The sequence below is a fragment of the Ambystoma mexicanum genome, chromosome 12, assembly GCF_040938575.1.
Source record: "Ambystoma mexicanum isolate Mex_15411 chromosome 12, UKY_AmexF1_1, whole genome shotgun sequence".
Taxonomy (NCBI): domain Eukaryota; kingdom Metazoa; phylum Chordata; class Amphibia; order Caudata; family Ambystomatidae; genus Ambystoma; species Ambystoma mexicanum.
The window spans coordinates 54,004,383-54,019,788 of NC_090936.1; the positions used below are offsets into that span (position 1 = coordinate 54,004,383).

A 15,406-nucleotide genomic window follows, 5' to 3' on the forward strand; every position below is an offset into this window, starting at 1 on the left:
CCCGTGTTTCTGCAAAGCACCTCTATTTGGGTTTAGACAAAGGCGGGCACTTGGATTTTTTAGGCAATCCCGTGAGAGAGCTAAGCCTAGTGCTTAGTCAAACCAGAGATATTCCCATCTTCTAGAAATGTTTTTTTTTTTTTTATATAATTCGTTTTAAAATCAAAGAGTGACGGACATAAAAGGAAGATCTGCTACTAACTGTTGGGTTTGTCCCATCGGCCTTCTTGTCTTTTCAACACCTGTCAGTCGTCCACAGATACTGTGAGCTCCATCTAGCAATTTTGCCATGTTCAGAACTGTAGTGCGAGTTGTGCAGGGTATCGTCTAGAGGCATGCATTCCTTACCCACTTACACCAGTGATACTAATTGTATTTCAGTCCACTGTAGCATCAAACATTTGGGTAATCTTGTTTGAGAAAATAAGTTCCAGGATTTTGCAGGTTCTGTCGCTCCCTCATGCATTTCTATACTATTTTTAAAAGCGTGGTGAGGAATCCTACAGGATTCTGAGGATATCGTGCAAAGGAAGCATGCCAAGGAAGTCGATCTACAGTTATCCCTAAATTGCTAACTGAAGACTAAAGCATTGCAAGGAACATCTTTCTTTTAGAAGAAACAAACTTAAGGAATCGGGTTTTGTATATTTGAGATACATTCTAGTTTGTTTAATGATCTGAGGAGCAGTCCATTTCCCCTAGTAAAGATCTTGACATCAAGCTAGTATAGCCAGTGCACCCAGAGCAGGATTTTGTTGCCTGCCACACATTTTCGATTTTAACAAAATTGCCAGTTGAATGGGGATTTGTTTTGCTTGCAGCCTTGTCTATTAAAAATTACCATTCTGTATTTCTTTCCAACCTGTTTAGGGGACGCTCAAAGGGTTTGATCAGACTATTAACTTGATTTTGGATGAGAGTCACGAACGTGTGTTCAGCTCGTCACAAGGAGTGGAACAAGTTGTTTTAGGATTATACATAGTACGAGGCGACAACGTGTAAGTATATTATATTGAACTTTAAAAAAGTTTTGATCTGACAAATTGTATTTCTTTTCTGTACGCATATTGGCAGTCTTGTCTGTTTGTTAAGTTCATCTCATTTCCAGGTATAGGATTTCTAATCTAATATTGATGCCATGGTCTGTTCATGCATTCAACAGGAAAACATAATGCGATTTCATTAAAATTACCACAATTAAGAAGCCTGCTCTTAAACATGGCCATACCTACTTAGCCCAATAAGGCAAACTAGCCATTCAGCTTCGTTGTATTCTCTATCACTCTGTTCAGGCACACAGACTTCTATCAATTCTGAGAAATTGTCTTGTAGAGTATTTTCCGTGTCAGTGATCCACCTTTCTGACTAGTGAAGTCACTGTGTTTCACTTGCCAATTGGGAACAGAATTCTCTGAAGTACAAGTGATTTGTTCAGCGCAGATGACCAGGCTCCAATTCGAGCCAAAGCGTTCCTCTGCGTATGGTTCTTCACCACATTCCAGATTTGTTTTCTAGGTGTAAACATTTGCTCACCTGTCATAATGTTATACCCTTGGTGTTTACCAATAAATATTTCTTTGGTTCAGTTGCCCAGGTTCGGCCTTGGTACCAGGTTTTGCTGATGTTTCTGGAAATTCTGCCATCTCCTTAGCCTTGGATTTCAGCTGGTTCAGAGCTGCTGCCGACCAGTGAAGCTTCCTTTACAAAAAACAGATGTTCTATGGGCTCCAGTGGGCTTTAATCATCCTCTCTGCTGTGTCCACTTGATGGTACTAATGGGGTGAGGAACCTGAGGGTGTCCTCACTTCTTGTCTGACTTCCTCTGCCCAGGTGGCTAGGGAGAGACCATCGCTTTTAGATCCAACCCCTAGGGTGGATATGCGGGGGAGGATCACCTGGGTGGAGGAGACTTGGGGAGTGGACGTCCTTGGGTGAGACATGGTATTCCCCCATTCCCTTTACACAATGAACCGACCGTCTCAGCAGCCATTATAGGTTACTGTCAAACCCTTCCCCTTTCTTGCCTTTCAAAATGACCCTTGGAAACACCCTTATTATACTGGGACGAGGGAGAGATCAACTAAGAGGACATCTCCTTATTTGGGTAGGTTAAACACACATCAGGCTCCTCTTGTTATTTCAGAGAAATACAAGGTTAATACCAAAACAGGGAAGAAACAACTGCGAGTTATGCATATTTCATCCATTCACAACCATGAACGAGGAGGCGGCGACTAGGACACACACAGAGACGCACATGGAGACCCCCACCCCCGGTAAAGATACCAGGAAGAGGACTACTATGGTAAGAGTCGGGCATGTCCAGCTAATCACTTTAATTATGGTCAGGCAACTGAGAACAAGGACTTGCACCTGCTGCCACTTAACAGGCCACAGGTGCATAAAAGCAGAGACCACCACAGAGAAGGGGAATCCTGCCTGGAGGCTAGGACGCGGCTGGCAGGCTGGAGAGGGGTTGGCGAGAAGGGTGCTGTATGCAGCAGAAGGGTGAACGTGATGCCGGGGCCTGAGTGGGCAGTGAGAGGATTGAGATACCAGCTGTACCCTTTTGCCTTGTGTCCATAGCTCAAGCTGTGAGACACTGAAGGCTCCCGAGCACCGCAGGCCGCTCCTAGCTCCTGTGAGAGAAAGCTGAGCTATGCACAGCGAAATTCGAAGACGACGAGCGCTGCTCACTGAGCTCCTGAAAAGCACAAGCGGAGCGAAAGGAAACCGAAAAGACGAAAGAAGATGCCCAGAGGAGCGGCCGCCGACTAGTGAGTGGGGAAAAAAGGGAACACTTCTACTGTTGTGCTCCATGGGCTGCAAGCAGGCATATGTTAATGCTGAATTAACTGAAACCTCTGAGAAATTGTTTTTGGAACCCACGTTGACGGTTTTTGAATACCGCACAAGCTGGAAAAGTTTGTGTAAGAGTAATATTGAATACGAACTAAAGGAAAGTTATGATGAACAACTTGAAAAGCGAGTGATTGAGCATTTGTGAATATTATGAAAGCAAGGTGGTGGAAAAGGGTGAACACCGAGTGAATTATGTGGAAAATAAGTTGTGGCAAAGCCAAGAGATTGTCAAGGAGAATCATAAATGAGTGTGAACCAATGACACAGAGGGAGAACACCTGTGTTTGGCAAGAAAGCCCAAAGGATACAGGAATTATAACAGTGCCATGGGTTATCGGTTGCGTGAACTGTAATTGGTGGATCGAGTAACCAGGCAGCTGTGTGAAAAAAGAGCAATCTGTGTGAACCAGTGAAAAGCCTGAAAGCTTACAAAGTTGATCTGGAACTATTATTGAAAGCCACGTTATTTGAGCTGGTTTGGAAGCCGAGAGAGCTTACGTCTTGGGGAAGGGAACCCCAAGACCTTTTTGAGGCTGAAAGAGCTGACTTCGTGGGGAAGGTATACTGAGGCCTTTTGAAACTCTTTTGAACTTGGGCAAGGGGATGCTGGAAAGTAAGCCAAGAGCTGGAAGAAACTCAGAACTTTATTTGAAACACTGTTTCTTTTGTTGCTGACATCCCTACACATTGTTTATCTTTAGTTATGGGTTCAAGTATAGGTTTTGGACACAGACAGACTTTTGAGTTAAAGTTACTGACACAGATTATCCATAGTCTATTTTTTTAAAAATTTTATTTATTTAATATGCATACAGCCATCAGGCTTTACATATAGACACAACTTACATATACCATTTATACTATTTATCCTGACAGAAAAATTAAAATGCCACAATCAACAGAGAGATTTAAAATATGCATTCTAATAAAATGTAAAACAGCGTGCCATTAGACAGTTCCATTAATATAGATAAAACGAGTTCATAAAATTTCATCACATTAAGATCATTACCTAACAATAAAGTTTTCCATATTATATACATATTAGCAACATCTTGGCTATTATGGTATGCCTTCAAATATTTCACTCTTAGGAAATGCAGATTTTCACAGTGGAACATTAAGGTGTCGATTCATGTAATTAATGTGCGCCGAAAATTCCCGCGCAGAGGTGCCAAAACGTGCGAATCGCAGTGCAAGTGCGAAAATCGCAGGGAAACCAGCGCACATCGATTCATGGAAGGCCGTGCGCGAGAAAAATATCGGATGTGCGCTGAAAAAGTGCGCGGCGCACCCCGGCGCACAGGATATCTAACGGCGTGCGCCACAGCGAAATCGCACATAGCGCGGCGCACACAACAAAAGTAGGCGGAACACGGGGCGTAACACTCGGAATGGGGAACAACTCGTCAAAATGTGGGCGTCACGGGGGGGCGGAGTACAGGAGGCAAGTGCGCGGAACGCCCACACGCTTGCCTACAACACGTATTCATGGAATCCAATAGGGCAAACCAGCGCACGGTCAAACCAGCGTACAGGCCCAAACACGTCCGCCACAAGAAAGCAGGCGGTAGTGTCCCTGCCCCTGAAATAAATCTGCGCCAAAATGTGCGCCAACAAAAAGCACCTATATACAGCTATGATGAATGTCACATACTGTGGCCCTCTAAGACAAATGACGTGCAAAGGGGTATGCGACAAACACGGACACCCGCTGTGTGAAAAATAGCATGTGCGTGTATTCTGTGCTGCGCGGAAAGTCCCACACGTGATTTGCCTGGGTACGTGTATTCCGCGGTGCGTGGGAAGTTCCACATGCAAATTGCCTGGGTCCGTGTATTCCGGGGTGCGCAGGAAGTCCCACACGCGAATTGCCTGGGTCCGTGTATTCCGGGGTGCGCGGGAAGTCCCACACGCGAACTGCCTGGGTCTGTGTATTCCGGGGAGCGCGGAAAGTCCCACACGCGATTGGCCTGGGAACGTGTATTCCGGGGTGCACGGGAAGTTCCACACGCGATTTCAGCAGGGTACGTGGATTCCGGGGTGCGCGGGAAGTTCCACACGCGATTTCAGCAGGGTACGTGTATTTCGGGGGTGCCGGGTAGTACTACACGTGAATTGACCGTGTGGGTCCTCCCAGGTGTTCCCTCTACACCCTCCACGGCCCCTGCAGGCAGCCCACACCACAGGGGACTACCCTGCACCCCTGCTCATGTCCCGCAGGCAGCCCATCCACCATGGCCATGCCCCCCAGCCAACCCACATGTCACCTTGCACTACTGATCACCAACGCATGTCTCCCAGCACCCCCACCAGCATCCAGGGGCACCCTCCACCAGGCCCCCACACATGTCTCCCACCACCCCCACCCCCCAGCAGTCAGGGGCACCTGCCAGCAGGCCCATACTCATGTCCCCCTGCAAACCCACCCCCCAGCAGCCAGGGGCACCCTCCACCAGGCCCATACTCATGTCCCCCTGCACCCCCACCCCCCAGCAGTCAGGGGCACCTGCCAGCAGGCCCATACTCATGTCCCCCTGCACCCCCACCCCCCCAGGCAGCCAGGGGCACCCTCCACCAGGCCCCCACTCATGTCCCCCCACCCCCCAGCAGCCAGGGGCACCCTCCACCAGGCCCCCACTCATGTCCCCCTGCACCCCCACCCACCAGGAGCCAGGGGCACCCTCCACCAGGCCCGCACTCATGTCCCCCTGCACCCCCACCCCCAGCAGCCAGGGGCACCCTCCACCAGGCCCCAACTCATGTCCCCCTGCACCCCCACCCACCTGCATCCAGGGGCACCCTCCACCAGGCCCCCACACATGTCTCCCACCACCCCCACGCCCCAGCAGCCAGGGGCACCCTCCACCAGGCCCCCACTCATGTCCAACTCATGTCTCCCAGCACCCCCACCCCCTAGCAGTCAGGGGCACCCTCCACCAGGCCCCCACTCATGTCCAACTCATGTCTCCCAGCACCCCCACCCCCCAGCAGTCAGGGGCACCCTCCACCAGGCCCCCACTCATGTCCCCCTGCACCCCCAGCAGTGCAGGGCACCCTCCACCAGGTCCCCACTCATGTCCCCCTGCACCCCCACCCCCCAGCAGTGCAGGGCGCCCTCCACCAGGCCCCCAGTCATGTCCCCCTGCACTCCCACCCCCCAGCAGTGCAGGGCACCGTCCACCAGGCCCCCACTCATGACCCCCTGCACCAGCATCCAGGGGCACCCTCCACCAGGCCCCCACACATGTCCAACGCATGTCTCCCTGCACCCCCACCCCCCAGCAGCCAGGGGCACCCTCCACCAGGCCCCCACTCATGTCCCCCTGCACCCCCACCCCCAGCAGCCAGGGGCACCCTCCACCAGGCCCCCACTCATGTCCCCCCTGCACCCCCACCAACCAGCATGCAGGGGCACCCTCCACCAGGCCCCCACACATGTCTCCCACGACCCCCAACCCCAGCAGTCAGGGGCACCCTCCACCAGGCCCCCACTCATGTCCCCCAGCACCCCCACCCACCAGCAGTCAGGGGCACCCTCCACCAGGCCCCCACTCATGTCCCCCTGCACCCCCACCCACCAGCATCCAGGGGCACCCTCCACCAGGCTCCCACTCATGTCCCCCTGCACCCCAACCCACCAGCAGCCAGGGGCACCCGCTACCAGGCCCCCACTCATGTCCAACTCATGTCTCCCTGCACCCCCACCCCCCAGCAGTCAGGGACACCCTCCACCAGGCCCCAACTCATGTCCCCCTGCACCCCCAGCATCCAGGGGCACCCTCTACCAGGCCCCCACTCATGTCCCCCTGCACTCCCACCCCCAGCAGTGCAGGGCACCCTCCACCAGGCCCCCACTCATGTCCCCCTGCACCCCCACCCCCCAGCAGCCAGGGGCACCCTCCACCAGGCCCCCACCCATGTCCCCCTGCACCCCCACCCACCAGCATCCAGGGGCACCCTCCACCAGGCCCCCACACATGTCTCCCACCACCCCCACGCCCCAGCAGCCAGGGGCACCCTCCACCAGGCCCCCACTCATGTCCAACTCATGTCTCCCAGCACCCCCACCCCCTAGCAGTCAGGGGCACCCTCCACCTGGCCCCCACTCATGTCCAACTCATGTCTCCCAGCACCCCCACCTCCCAGCAGTCAGGGGCTCCCTCCACCAGGCCCCCACTCATGTCCTCCTGCACCCCCACCCCCAGCAGTGCAGGGCACCCTCCACCAGGCCCCCACTCATGTCCCCCTGCACCCCCAGCAGTGCAGGGCACCCTCCACCAGGCCCCCACTCATGACCCCCCGCACCAGCATCCAGGGGCACCCTCCACCAGGCCCCCACACATGTCCAACGCATGTGTCCCTGCACCCCCACCCCCCAGCAGACAGGGGCACCCTCCACCAGGCCCCCACTCATGTCCCCCTGCACCCCCACCAGCCAGGGGCACCCCCACCAGCCAGGGGCACCCTCCACCAGGCCCCCACTCATGAACCCCTGCACCCCCACCGACCAGCATCCAGGGGCACCCTCCACCAGGCCCCCACACATGTCTCCCACGACCCCCACCCCCCAGCAGTCGGGGGCATCCTCCACCAGGCCCCCACTCATGTCCCCCTGCACCCCCACCCACCAGCATCCAGGGGCACCCTCCACCAGGCCCCCACTCATGTCCCCCTGCACCACCACCCCCCAGCAGCCAGGGGCACCCTCTACCAGGCCCCCACTCATGTCCCCCTGCACCCCCAGCAGCCAGGGGCACCCCCCACCAGGCCCCCACTCATGTCCCCCTGCACCCCCACCCACCAGCAGCCAGGGGCACCACCCACCAGGCCCCCACTCATGTCCAACTCATGTCTCCCAGCACCCCCACCTCCTAGCAGTCAGGGGCACCCTCCACCAGGCCCCCACTCATGTCCAACTCATGTCTCCCAGCACCCCCACCCCCCAGCGGTCAGGGGCACCCTCCACCAGGCCCCCACTCATGTCCCCCTGCACCCCCAGCAGTGCAGGGCACCCTCCACCAGGCCCCCACTCATGTCCCCCTGTACCCCCACCCCCCAGCAGTGCAGGGCACCCTCCAACAGGCCCCCACTCATGTCCCCCTGTACTCCCACCCCCCAGCACTGCAGGGCACCCTCCACCAGGCCCCCACTCCTGACCCCCTGCACCAGCATCCAGGGGCACCCTCCACCAGGCGCCCACACATGTCCAACGCATGTCTCCCTGCACCCCCAGCAGCCAGGGGCACCCTCCACCAGGCCCCCACTCATGTCCCCCTGCACCCCCACCAGCCAGGGGCACCCTTCACCAGGCCCCCACTCATGACCCCCTGCACCCCCACCCACCAGCATCCAGGGGCACCCTCCACCAGGCCCCCACACATGTCTCCCACGACCCCCACCCCCCAGCAGTCAGGGGCACCCTCCACCAGGCCCCCACTCAGGTCCCCCTGCACTCCCACCCACCAGCATCCAGGGGCACCCTCCACCAGGCCCCCACTCATGTCCCCCTGCACCACCACCCCCCAGCAGCCAGGGGCACCCTCCACCAGGCCCCCACTCATGTCCCCCTGCACCCCCACCCCCAGCAGTCAGGGGCACCCTCCACCAGGCCCCCACTCATGCCCCCCTGCACCCCCAGCAGCCAGGGGCACCCTCCACCAGGCCCCCACTCATGTCCAACTCATGTCTCCCAGCACCCCCACCCCCCAGCAGTGCAGGGCACCCTCCACCAGGCCCCCAATCATGTCCCCCTGCACCCCCACTCCCTAGCAGCCAGGGGCACCCTCCACCAGGCCCCCACTCATGTCCAACTCATGTCTCCCAGCACCCCCACCCCCCAGCAGTCAGGGGCACACTCCACCAGGCCCCCACTCATGTCCAACTCATGTCTCCCAGCACCCCCACCCCCCAGCAGTCAGGGGCACCCTCCACCAGGCCCCCACTCATGTCCAACTCATGTCTCCCTGCACCCCCACCCACCAGCAGTGCAGGGCACCCCCCACCAGGCCCCCACTCATGACCCCCTGAACCCCCACCCACCAGCATCCAGGGGCACCCTCCACCAGGCCCCCACACATGTCTCCCACCACCCCCACCCCCCAGCAGTCAGGGGCACCCTCCACCCAGCCCCCACTCATGTCCCCCTGTACCCCCACCCACCAGCATCCAGGGGCACCCTCCACCAGGCCCCCACTCATGTCCCCCTGCACCCCCACCCACCAGCAGCCAGGGGCACCCTCCACCAGGCCCCCACTCATGTCCCCCTGCACCCCCACCCCCCAGCAGCCAGGGGCACCCTCCACCAGGCCCCCACTCATATCCCCCTGCACCCCCACCCACCAGCTGCCAGGGGCACCCTCCACCAGGCCCCCACTCATGTCCAACTCATGTCTCCCAGCACCCCACCCCCCAGCAGTGCAGGGCACCCTCCACCAGGACCCACTCATGTCCCCCTGCACCCCCACCCCCCAGCAGCCAGGGGCACCCTCCACCAGGCCCCCACTCATGTCCCCCTGCACCCCCAGCAGCCAGGGGCACCCTCCACCAGGCCCCCACTCATGTCCCCCTGCACCCCACCCACCAGCAGCCAGGGGCACCCTCCACCAGGCCCCCACTCATGTCCCCCTGCACCACCTCCCCCCCAGCAGCCAGGGGCACCCTCCACCAGGCCCCCACTCATGTCTCCCTGCACCCCCAGCAGCCAGGGGCACCCTCCACCAGGCCCCCACTCATGTCCCCCTGCACCCCCAGCAGCCAGGGGCACCCTCCACCAGGCCCCCACTCATGTCCCCCTGCACCCCCACCCACCAGCAGCCAGGGGCCCCTCCACCAGGCCCCCACTCATGTCCAACTCATGTCTCCCAGCACCCCCAGCAGTTAGGGGCACCCTCCACCAGGCCCCCACTCATGTCCAACTCATGTCTCCCAGCACCCCCACCCCCCAGCAGTCAGGGGCACCCTCCACCAGGCCCCCACTCATGTCCAACTCATGTCTCCCTGCACCCCCACCCACCAGCATCCAGGGGCACCCTCCACCAGGCCCCCACTCATGTCCAACTCATGTCTCCCACCACCCCCACCCCCCAGCAGCCAGGGGCACCCCCACCCACCAGCAGCCAGGAGCACCCTCCACCAGGCCCCCACTCATGTCCCCCTGCACTCCCACCCCCCAGCAGTACAGGGCACCCTCCACCAGGCCCCCACTCATGACCCCCTGAACCCCCACCCACCAGCATCCAGGGGCACCCTCCACCAGGCCCCCACTCATGTCCCCCTGCTCCGCCACCCCCCAGCAGCCAGGGGCACCCTCCACCAGGCCCCCACTCATGTCCCCCTGCACCCCCAGCAGCTAGGGGCACCCTCCACCAGGCCCCCACTCATGTCCCCCTGCACCCCCACCCCCCAGAAGCCAGGGGCACCCTCCACCAGGCCCCCACTCATGTCCCCCTTCACCCCCACCCACCAGCATCCAGGGGCACCCTCCACCAGGCCCCCACTCATATCCAACTCATGTCTCCCAGCACCCACACCCCCCAGCAGTGCAGGGCACCCTCCACCAGGACCCACTCATGTCCCCCTGCACCCCCACCCCCCAGGGGCACCCTCCACCAGGCCCCCACTCATGTCCCCCTGCACTCCCACCCCCCAGCAGCCAGGGGCACCCTCCACCAGGCCCCCACTCATGTCTCCCACCACCCGCCAGCAGTCAGGGGCACCCTCCACCAGGCCCCCACTCATGTCCCCCTGCACCCCCACCCACCAGCATCCAGGGGCACCCTCCACCAGGCCCCCACTCATGTCCCCCTGCACCCCCACCCCCCAGCAGCCAGGGGCACGCTCCACCAGGCCCCCACTCATGTCCCCCTGCACCACCAGCAGCCAGGGGCACCCTCCACCAGGCCCCCACTCATGTCCCCCTGCACCCCCACCCACCAGCAGCCAGGGGCCCCCTCCACCAGGCCCCCACTCATGTCCAACTCATGTCTCCCAGCACCCCCACCCCCCAGCAGTGCAGGGCACCCTCCACCAGGCCCCCACTCATGTCCCCCTGCACCCCCACCACCAGCAGTGCAGGGCACCCTCCACCAGGCCCCCACTCATGTCCCCCTGCACCCCCACCCCCCACCAGCCAGGGGCACCCTCCACCAGGCCCCCACTCATGTCCCCCTGCACCCCCACCCACCAGCAGCCAGGAGCACCCTCCACCAGGCCCCCACTCATGTCCCCCTGCACCCCCACCCCCCAGCAGCCAGGGGCACCCTCCCCCAGGCCCCCACTCATGTCCCCCTGCACCCCCACCCACCAGCAGTGCAGGGCACCCTCCACCAGGCCCCCACTCATGTCCCCCTGCACTCCCACCCCCCAGCAGTGCAGGGCACCCTCCACCAGGCCCCCACTCATGTCCCCCGGCACCCCCACCCCCCAAAAGCCAGGGGCACCCTCCACCAGGCCTCCACTCATGTTCCCCTGCACCCCCACCCCCCAGCAGTGCAAGGCACCCTCCACCAGGCCCCCACTCATGTCCCCCTGCACCCCCACCCCCCAGAATTGCGGGGCACCTGCCAGCAGGCCCACACACATGTCCCCCAGCCAACACGTCATCACAAACCAGATCCCAGGCTCCTATGCCCACCCCAGTCCAAACACCCAACCAAGCTTTACATCCATTCAAAATGGAAATACCCATTACATGATAGATACCAAACAAGCAGTATGCGCATGAGTACAAGTCTGTCAGACCCACACAATGGCAACACATGACTGTGAAAACCCACATTCTGACAGGCATGAAACCAATGAGAGAAGTCCACACATTGAAGTAAGAAACAAAAATGTATTACAGTGTAAGTGAAGTGAAGTGAATGAAATGTAAACAAACGATAATGGCAACAAATATTAAAATGCAGCATGTCCACAAAAATAATAAATAACGAAAATGGGACTCCAAAATAACCGTAAAGAAATTGTGTCCAAAGTCACTGTCCAACAAAGCAAATCCAAAGGGAAAGTAAAGTGAAAATCCATTGCTCCATGGTGAAAAAAATAATAAAAGATGAAGGCCACAAATCCACTGTCAAACTATGTACAAAGAGCAAATCCATGGTCCATGATCCCAACGATGTAAATGAAACCTACAATAAAACCTACCTAATTAATAACTATATACAAAAAAGTGGGGCATAGTCCAAGCGCCCCAAATTAAAAAAAATAAATAAAACCTAACATTAATTAACTATATACAAAGGCGGCGGGCTAGTCCAGCGGCTCACTCCGTGGTGTCCCGGGCCAGGGCATCATCGAACTCCTGTTCGATGTCCCGGAGGCGGTCCTGTTCCATGGCCCCGAGGGTCCGCAGGGACGCCGACATGTCCTTCTCCAACTCCCTGCGGATTCCATCGAGGCACTCGGCCCGCCTCAGCGCCCTCCGCATGGAGTTCTCCGCCCTGACCATCGTGAGCCGCGCCTCTTCCGCCCGCCGCCGCTCCGCACCTATCTGCTGGCCCAACCGCTGCCACAAGGAAGACACTTCCTGTCCTGGGTCCTCCTGCCCTCCGGCCGATGCCTGCCCCTCTGATGTAGATTGCCCCGAGCCATGATGCCTCCCACGTTGACTCCGCTGCTGCCTCCGACGCAACTGCCAGCACGACGGCATCCAGGCTGATGGAATCCACCGACGCCGTCGTGCACGTGCCCTGCCCAATGATGCCGGCACATCCTCCATCTGCTGGGGTCCAGTTGCTGTGGTGTCCACCCCTGCTGGACCTCCGACTCCCAACTGTGGAAGGGATGGGATCCCCACCAAGCTGGCTGCGTTGGTCAGGGCAGGTCCACAGGGGGCCCTGGTGGCATCTGGGCTGGAAGACGGCATGGAGAACGACTGGCGTATAATCTCCACAGAGGAGGAGAGGGCCGCCAGATTGGTCGACACATGTATGAAACCCCCGACCACGGCCGATCCCAACTGGGCCACGTTGGCACGGTGCTCTTCGTGATGACGTGCAAGCTCCTCCCGGGAAGCATGCACGTCATCACGAATGACACCCGTGCGCAACGCGACACCAATCGGGACCTTCTCCATACGGCCCCGGGTCCCCTTGTCCGCAGGTGGAGGGGAGTCAGATGACATGGACATCCCCCCCTACCTGTGGACGGGCCTGGGATGGGGCATCCCTGCTGGTGCATGGTGGTGCAGTCACAGTGTCAGGGACAGTGACATGCACAGGCCCCTCCACGGCGACCTGTGCTGCCTCCTGCCCCTGCCTTGCACCACTTGCACCAGCAGGGATGCCCCCACCAGGCCCCATGTGCGCCTCAGTAGCGGCCTCCTCCTCTGTGGAAACCACCAACCTGGATGGCTCCACACCGTCTTCTGCCGTTGCAAGCCCCTGTGGGGGCTCACCCACCCCTTCCGCTGCAGCCGTGGGGGCATCCCCGCCGCTTTGCTCCACAGCGCCGTCTCCGCCCTTTTCTTCACTTGCCGCTGTGTAGAGGGAGACATAGAACACAAGCATCGGGGTACTGTACAATGGTCCCCTAGACAGGAAGCAATAGCAGATGAGTGGCACTGTCAAAGATCACTTCCATCATGTCCCTCCACAACACATGTGTCAGTGCAGGCAAAACACACACAGTAACAGGCATGGCACATGCTATGGACATTTGCATACATGTCCAAGGGACTGTCCAAACATACAATGTTATGGAACTCACATGCATCATGGGTCATGCCTATCACATGCACACACATCGTTATTTCATACATCTGGCCTTGTACACCCCAGACACAGTGGATACAAGGATAACTAGGCTGCATCTGTGAATCTGTACATTGTCACAGACATGTGTCATGCATCCATGGCATCCACAAGTCACAGACACGCAGGTCAGACACACAGACATGGATACCATACATGTACATGGCATTAGCACCCATCCCTCATCCCCACCCATGTCCAGGAACAGAGACTGGCATGCTCTCATGTGTCCAATCCGCATAGGGCTCCCCATGTTGCCTTTAAACACATGCACCAACTGTGTGGTTCACACATTACTGGTCTCACATGCATGACCATGATGTCCCTGCACACATACATGCGTACATGGCCTATGTCACACATACAGGCAAGCATCAGACAACCAGCACACTGCAACATGCCCTGTCTCCCACAGCAATGCTTGCCCACTTAACGCTCAACTCCAGACGGGTCTGCCTCGCAGGGATCTGGGCGTGGAGCGCTGGGTCTACACGTTCCAGGACCCTCAGCTGGATGGTACTCATGCGACCCCGGCCCCCCTCCACGAGGCGCCGGGCCTTAAAGAGGGTCCTGGACCTCAAGTCCTCCCAGCGCTTCTTGACTTTCTGGATGTTGCGGGTTGCCACCCCCTCCGCATTGATGGCAACCACCAAGTCGTCCCAGATCCTGGCCTGACCTTCCTTGTTGGCGCGTGACGATCCGAAGAGGGCATCATACTGCCCCAGGACTTGCTCCACCAGGACACCAACTTCGGTGGCAGTGAAGCTAGTGCCCCTCTGCCTCTCTGGTCAGGGGTTGCCACTGGTGCCAGATGTTGCAGTGCCCGACATGGCAACCCCGGAGGCAGGAGTGGGTGGGCAACTGGGTCCTGGGGCGGGGCTGTGGAGCGATGGTATACCAGTCGGGAGTCTTCTGTTCCAGCAGGGGTGGACACAGCAACTGGACCCCTGCAGATGGCAGATGTGCAGGCACAAAATGGCAAGGCACGGTGGCAGCAGGCAGGCAGGCAGCAGCAGATGGCTCGTGGGAGGCTGCTCGGGGCTCTGGGGGGCCGTAATTCGGCCTTCTGGGCAGAAGCGTGGTCTTCCGTGTGCTTAAGCGTGGCCAGCTTGATACGGAGTGAATTGGCACGTGAAAATCCTGCACGTCAACGTGAAATTTGAGGAAAGGGCCTTAGCGCGTAAGCGCGTCAGCACGCATACGGATTCCATTGGACCAAAGGCCCTCAGCGCGTAAGCGCGTCTGTGACGTGACGCGCGCGGGTGTTTCCCCTCATAGCGCGTGATGACAGAGCACACGTGGAAACACTGCACGTCAGAGTGTCATTGCGTGTAATTGGATGAAAGTGCGCGTACACGCAGTTGGCCTGGGTACGTGTATTGCAGGGGTGCGCGGGAATTCTCACATGCAATTTGCTTGGGTACGTGTATTACAGGGGTGCGCGGGATTTCTCACACGCGATTTGCTTGGGTACGTGTATTACAGGGGTGCGCGGGAAGTTTTACACGCTCGCCAACAACACGTATCCATGGAATTGAACGGGGCTAAGGCATGCGCACAAAAAAACATGCTAATCCGGAAACACGTACGCCAGCAGGAAGCGGGCGTACGTCGACCCGCACAGCATAAAAGTGCGCGCAAACAACAAACAAGCTCAGACGCCAGGATGAATATACCGTTCCTAGCAGCAGTGGCCGTGGGTTACCAAAGGAGGAGGAGGATAGTGAGGGCCCGAATTTTCACACCCAGAACCAGCCTTTTTGGGATGCCTGATGACCAGGTGTATG

The 15,406-nt window shown here is 58.5% G+C and overlaps 1 protein-coding gene across 1 annotated transcript in view; it reads left to right on the forward strand.

The window, feature by feature from the left end:
* The window catches only part of LSM8 (LSM8 homolog, U6 small nuclear RNA associated), a 46,909-nt gene that overhangs the window by 15,013 nt on the left and 16,490 nt on the right, over positions 1-15,406 (forward strand). Inside the window, exon 3 of the mRNA XM_069627946.1 lies at positions 871-998. Within this exon, the coding sequence (XP_069484047.1) occupies positions 871-998 (128 nt within the window). The remainder of the gene's footprint in view (positions 1-870; positions 999-15,406) is intronic.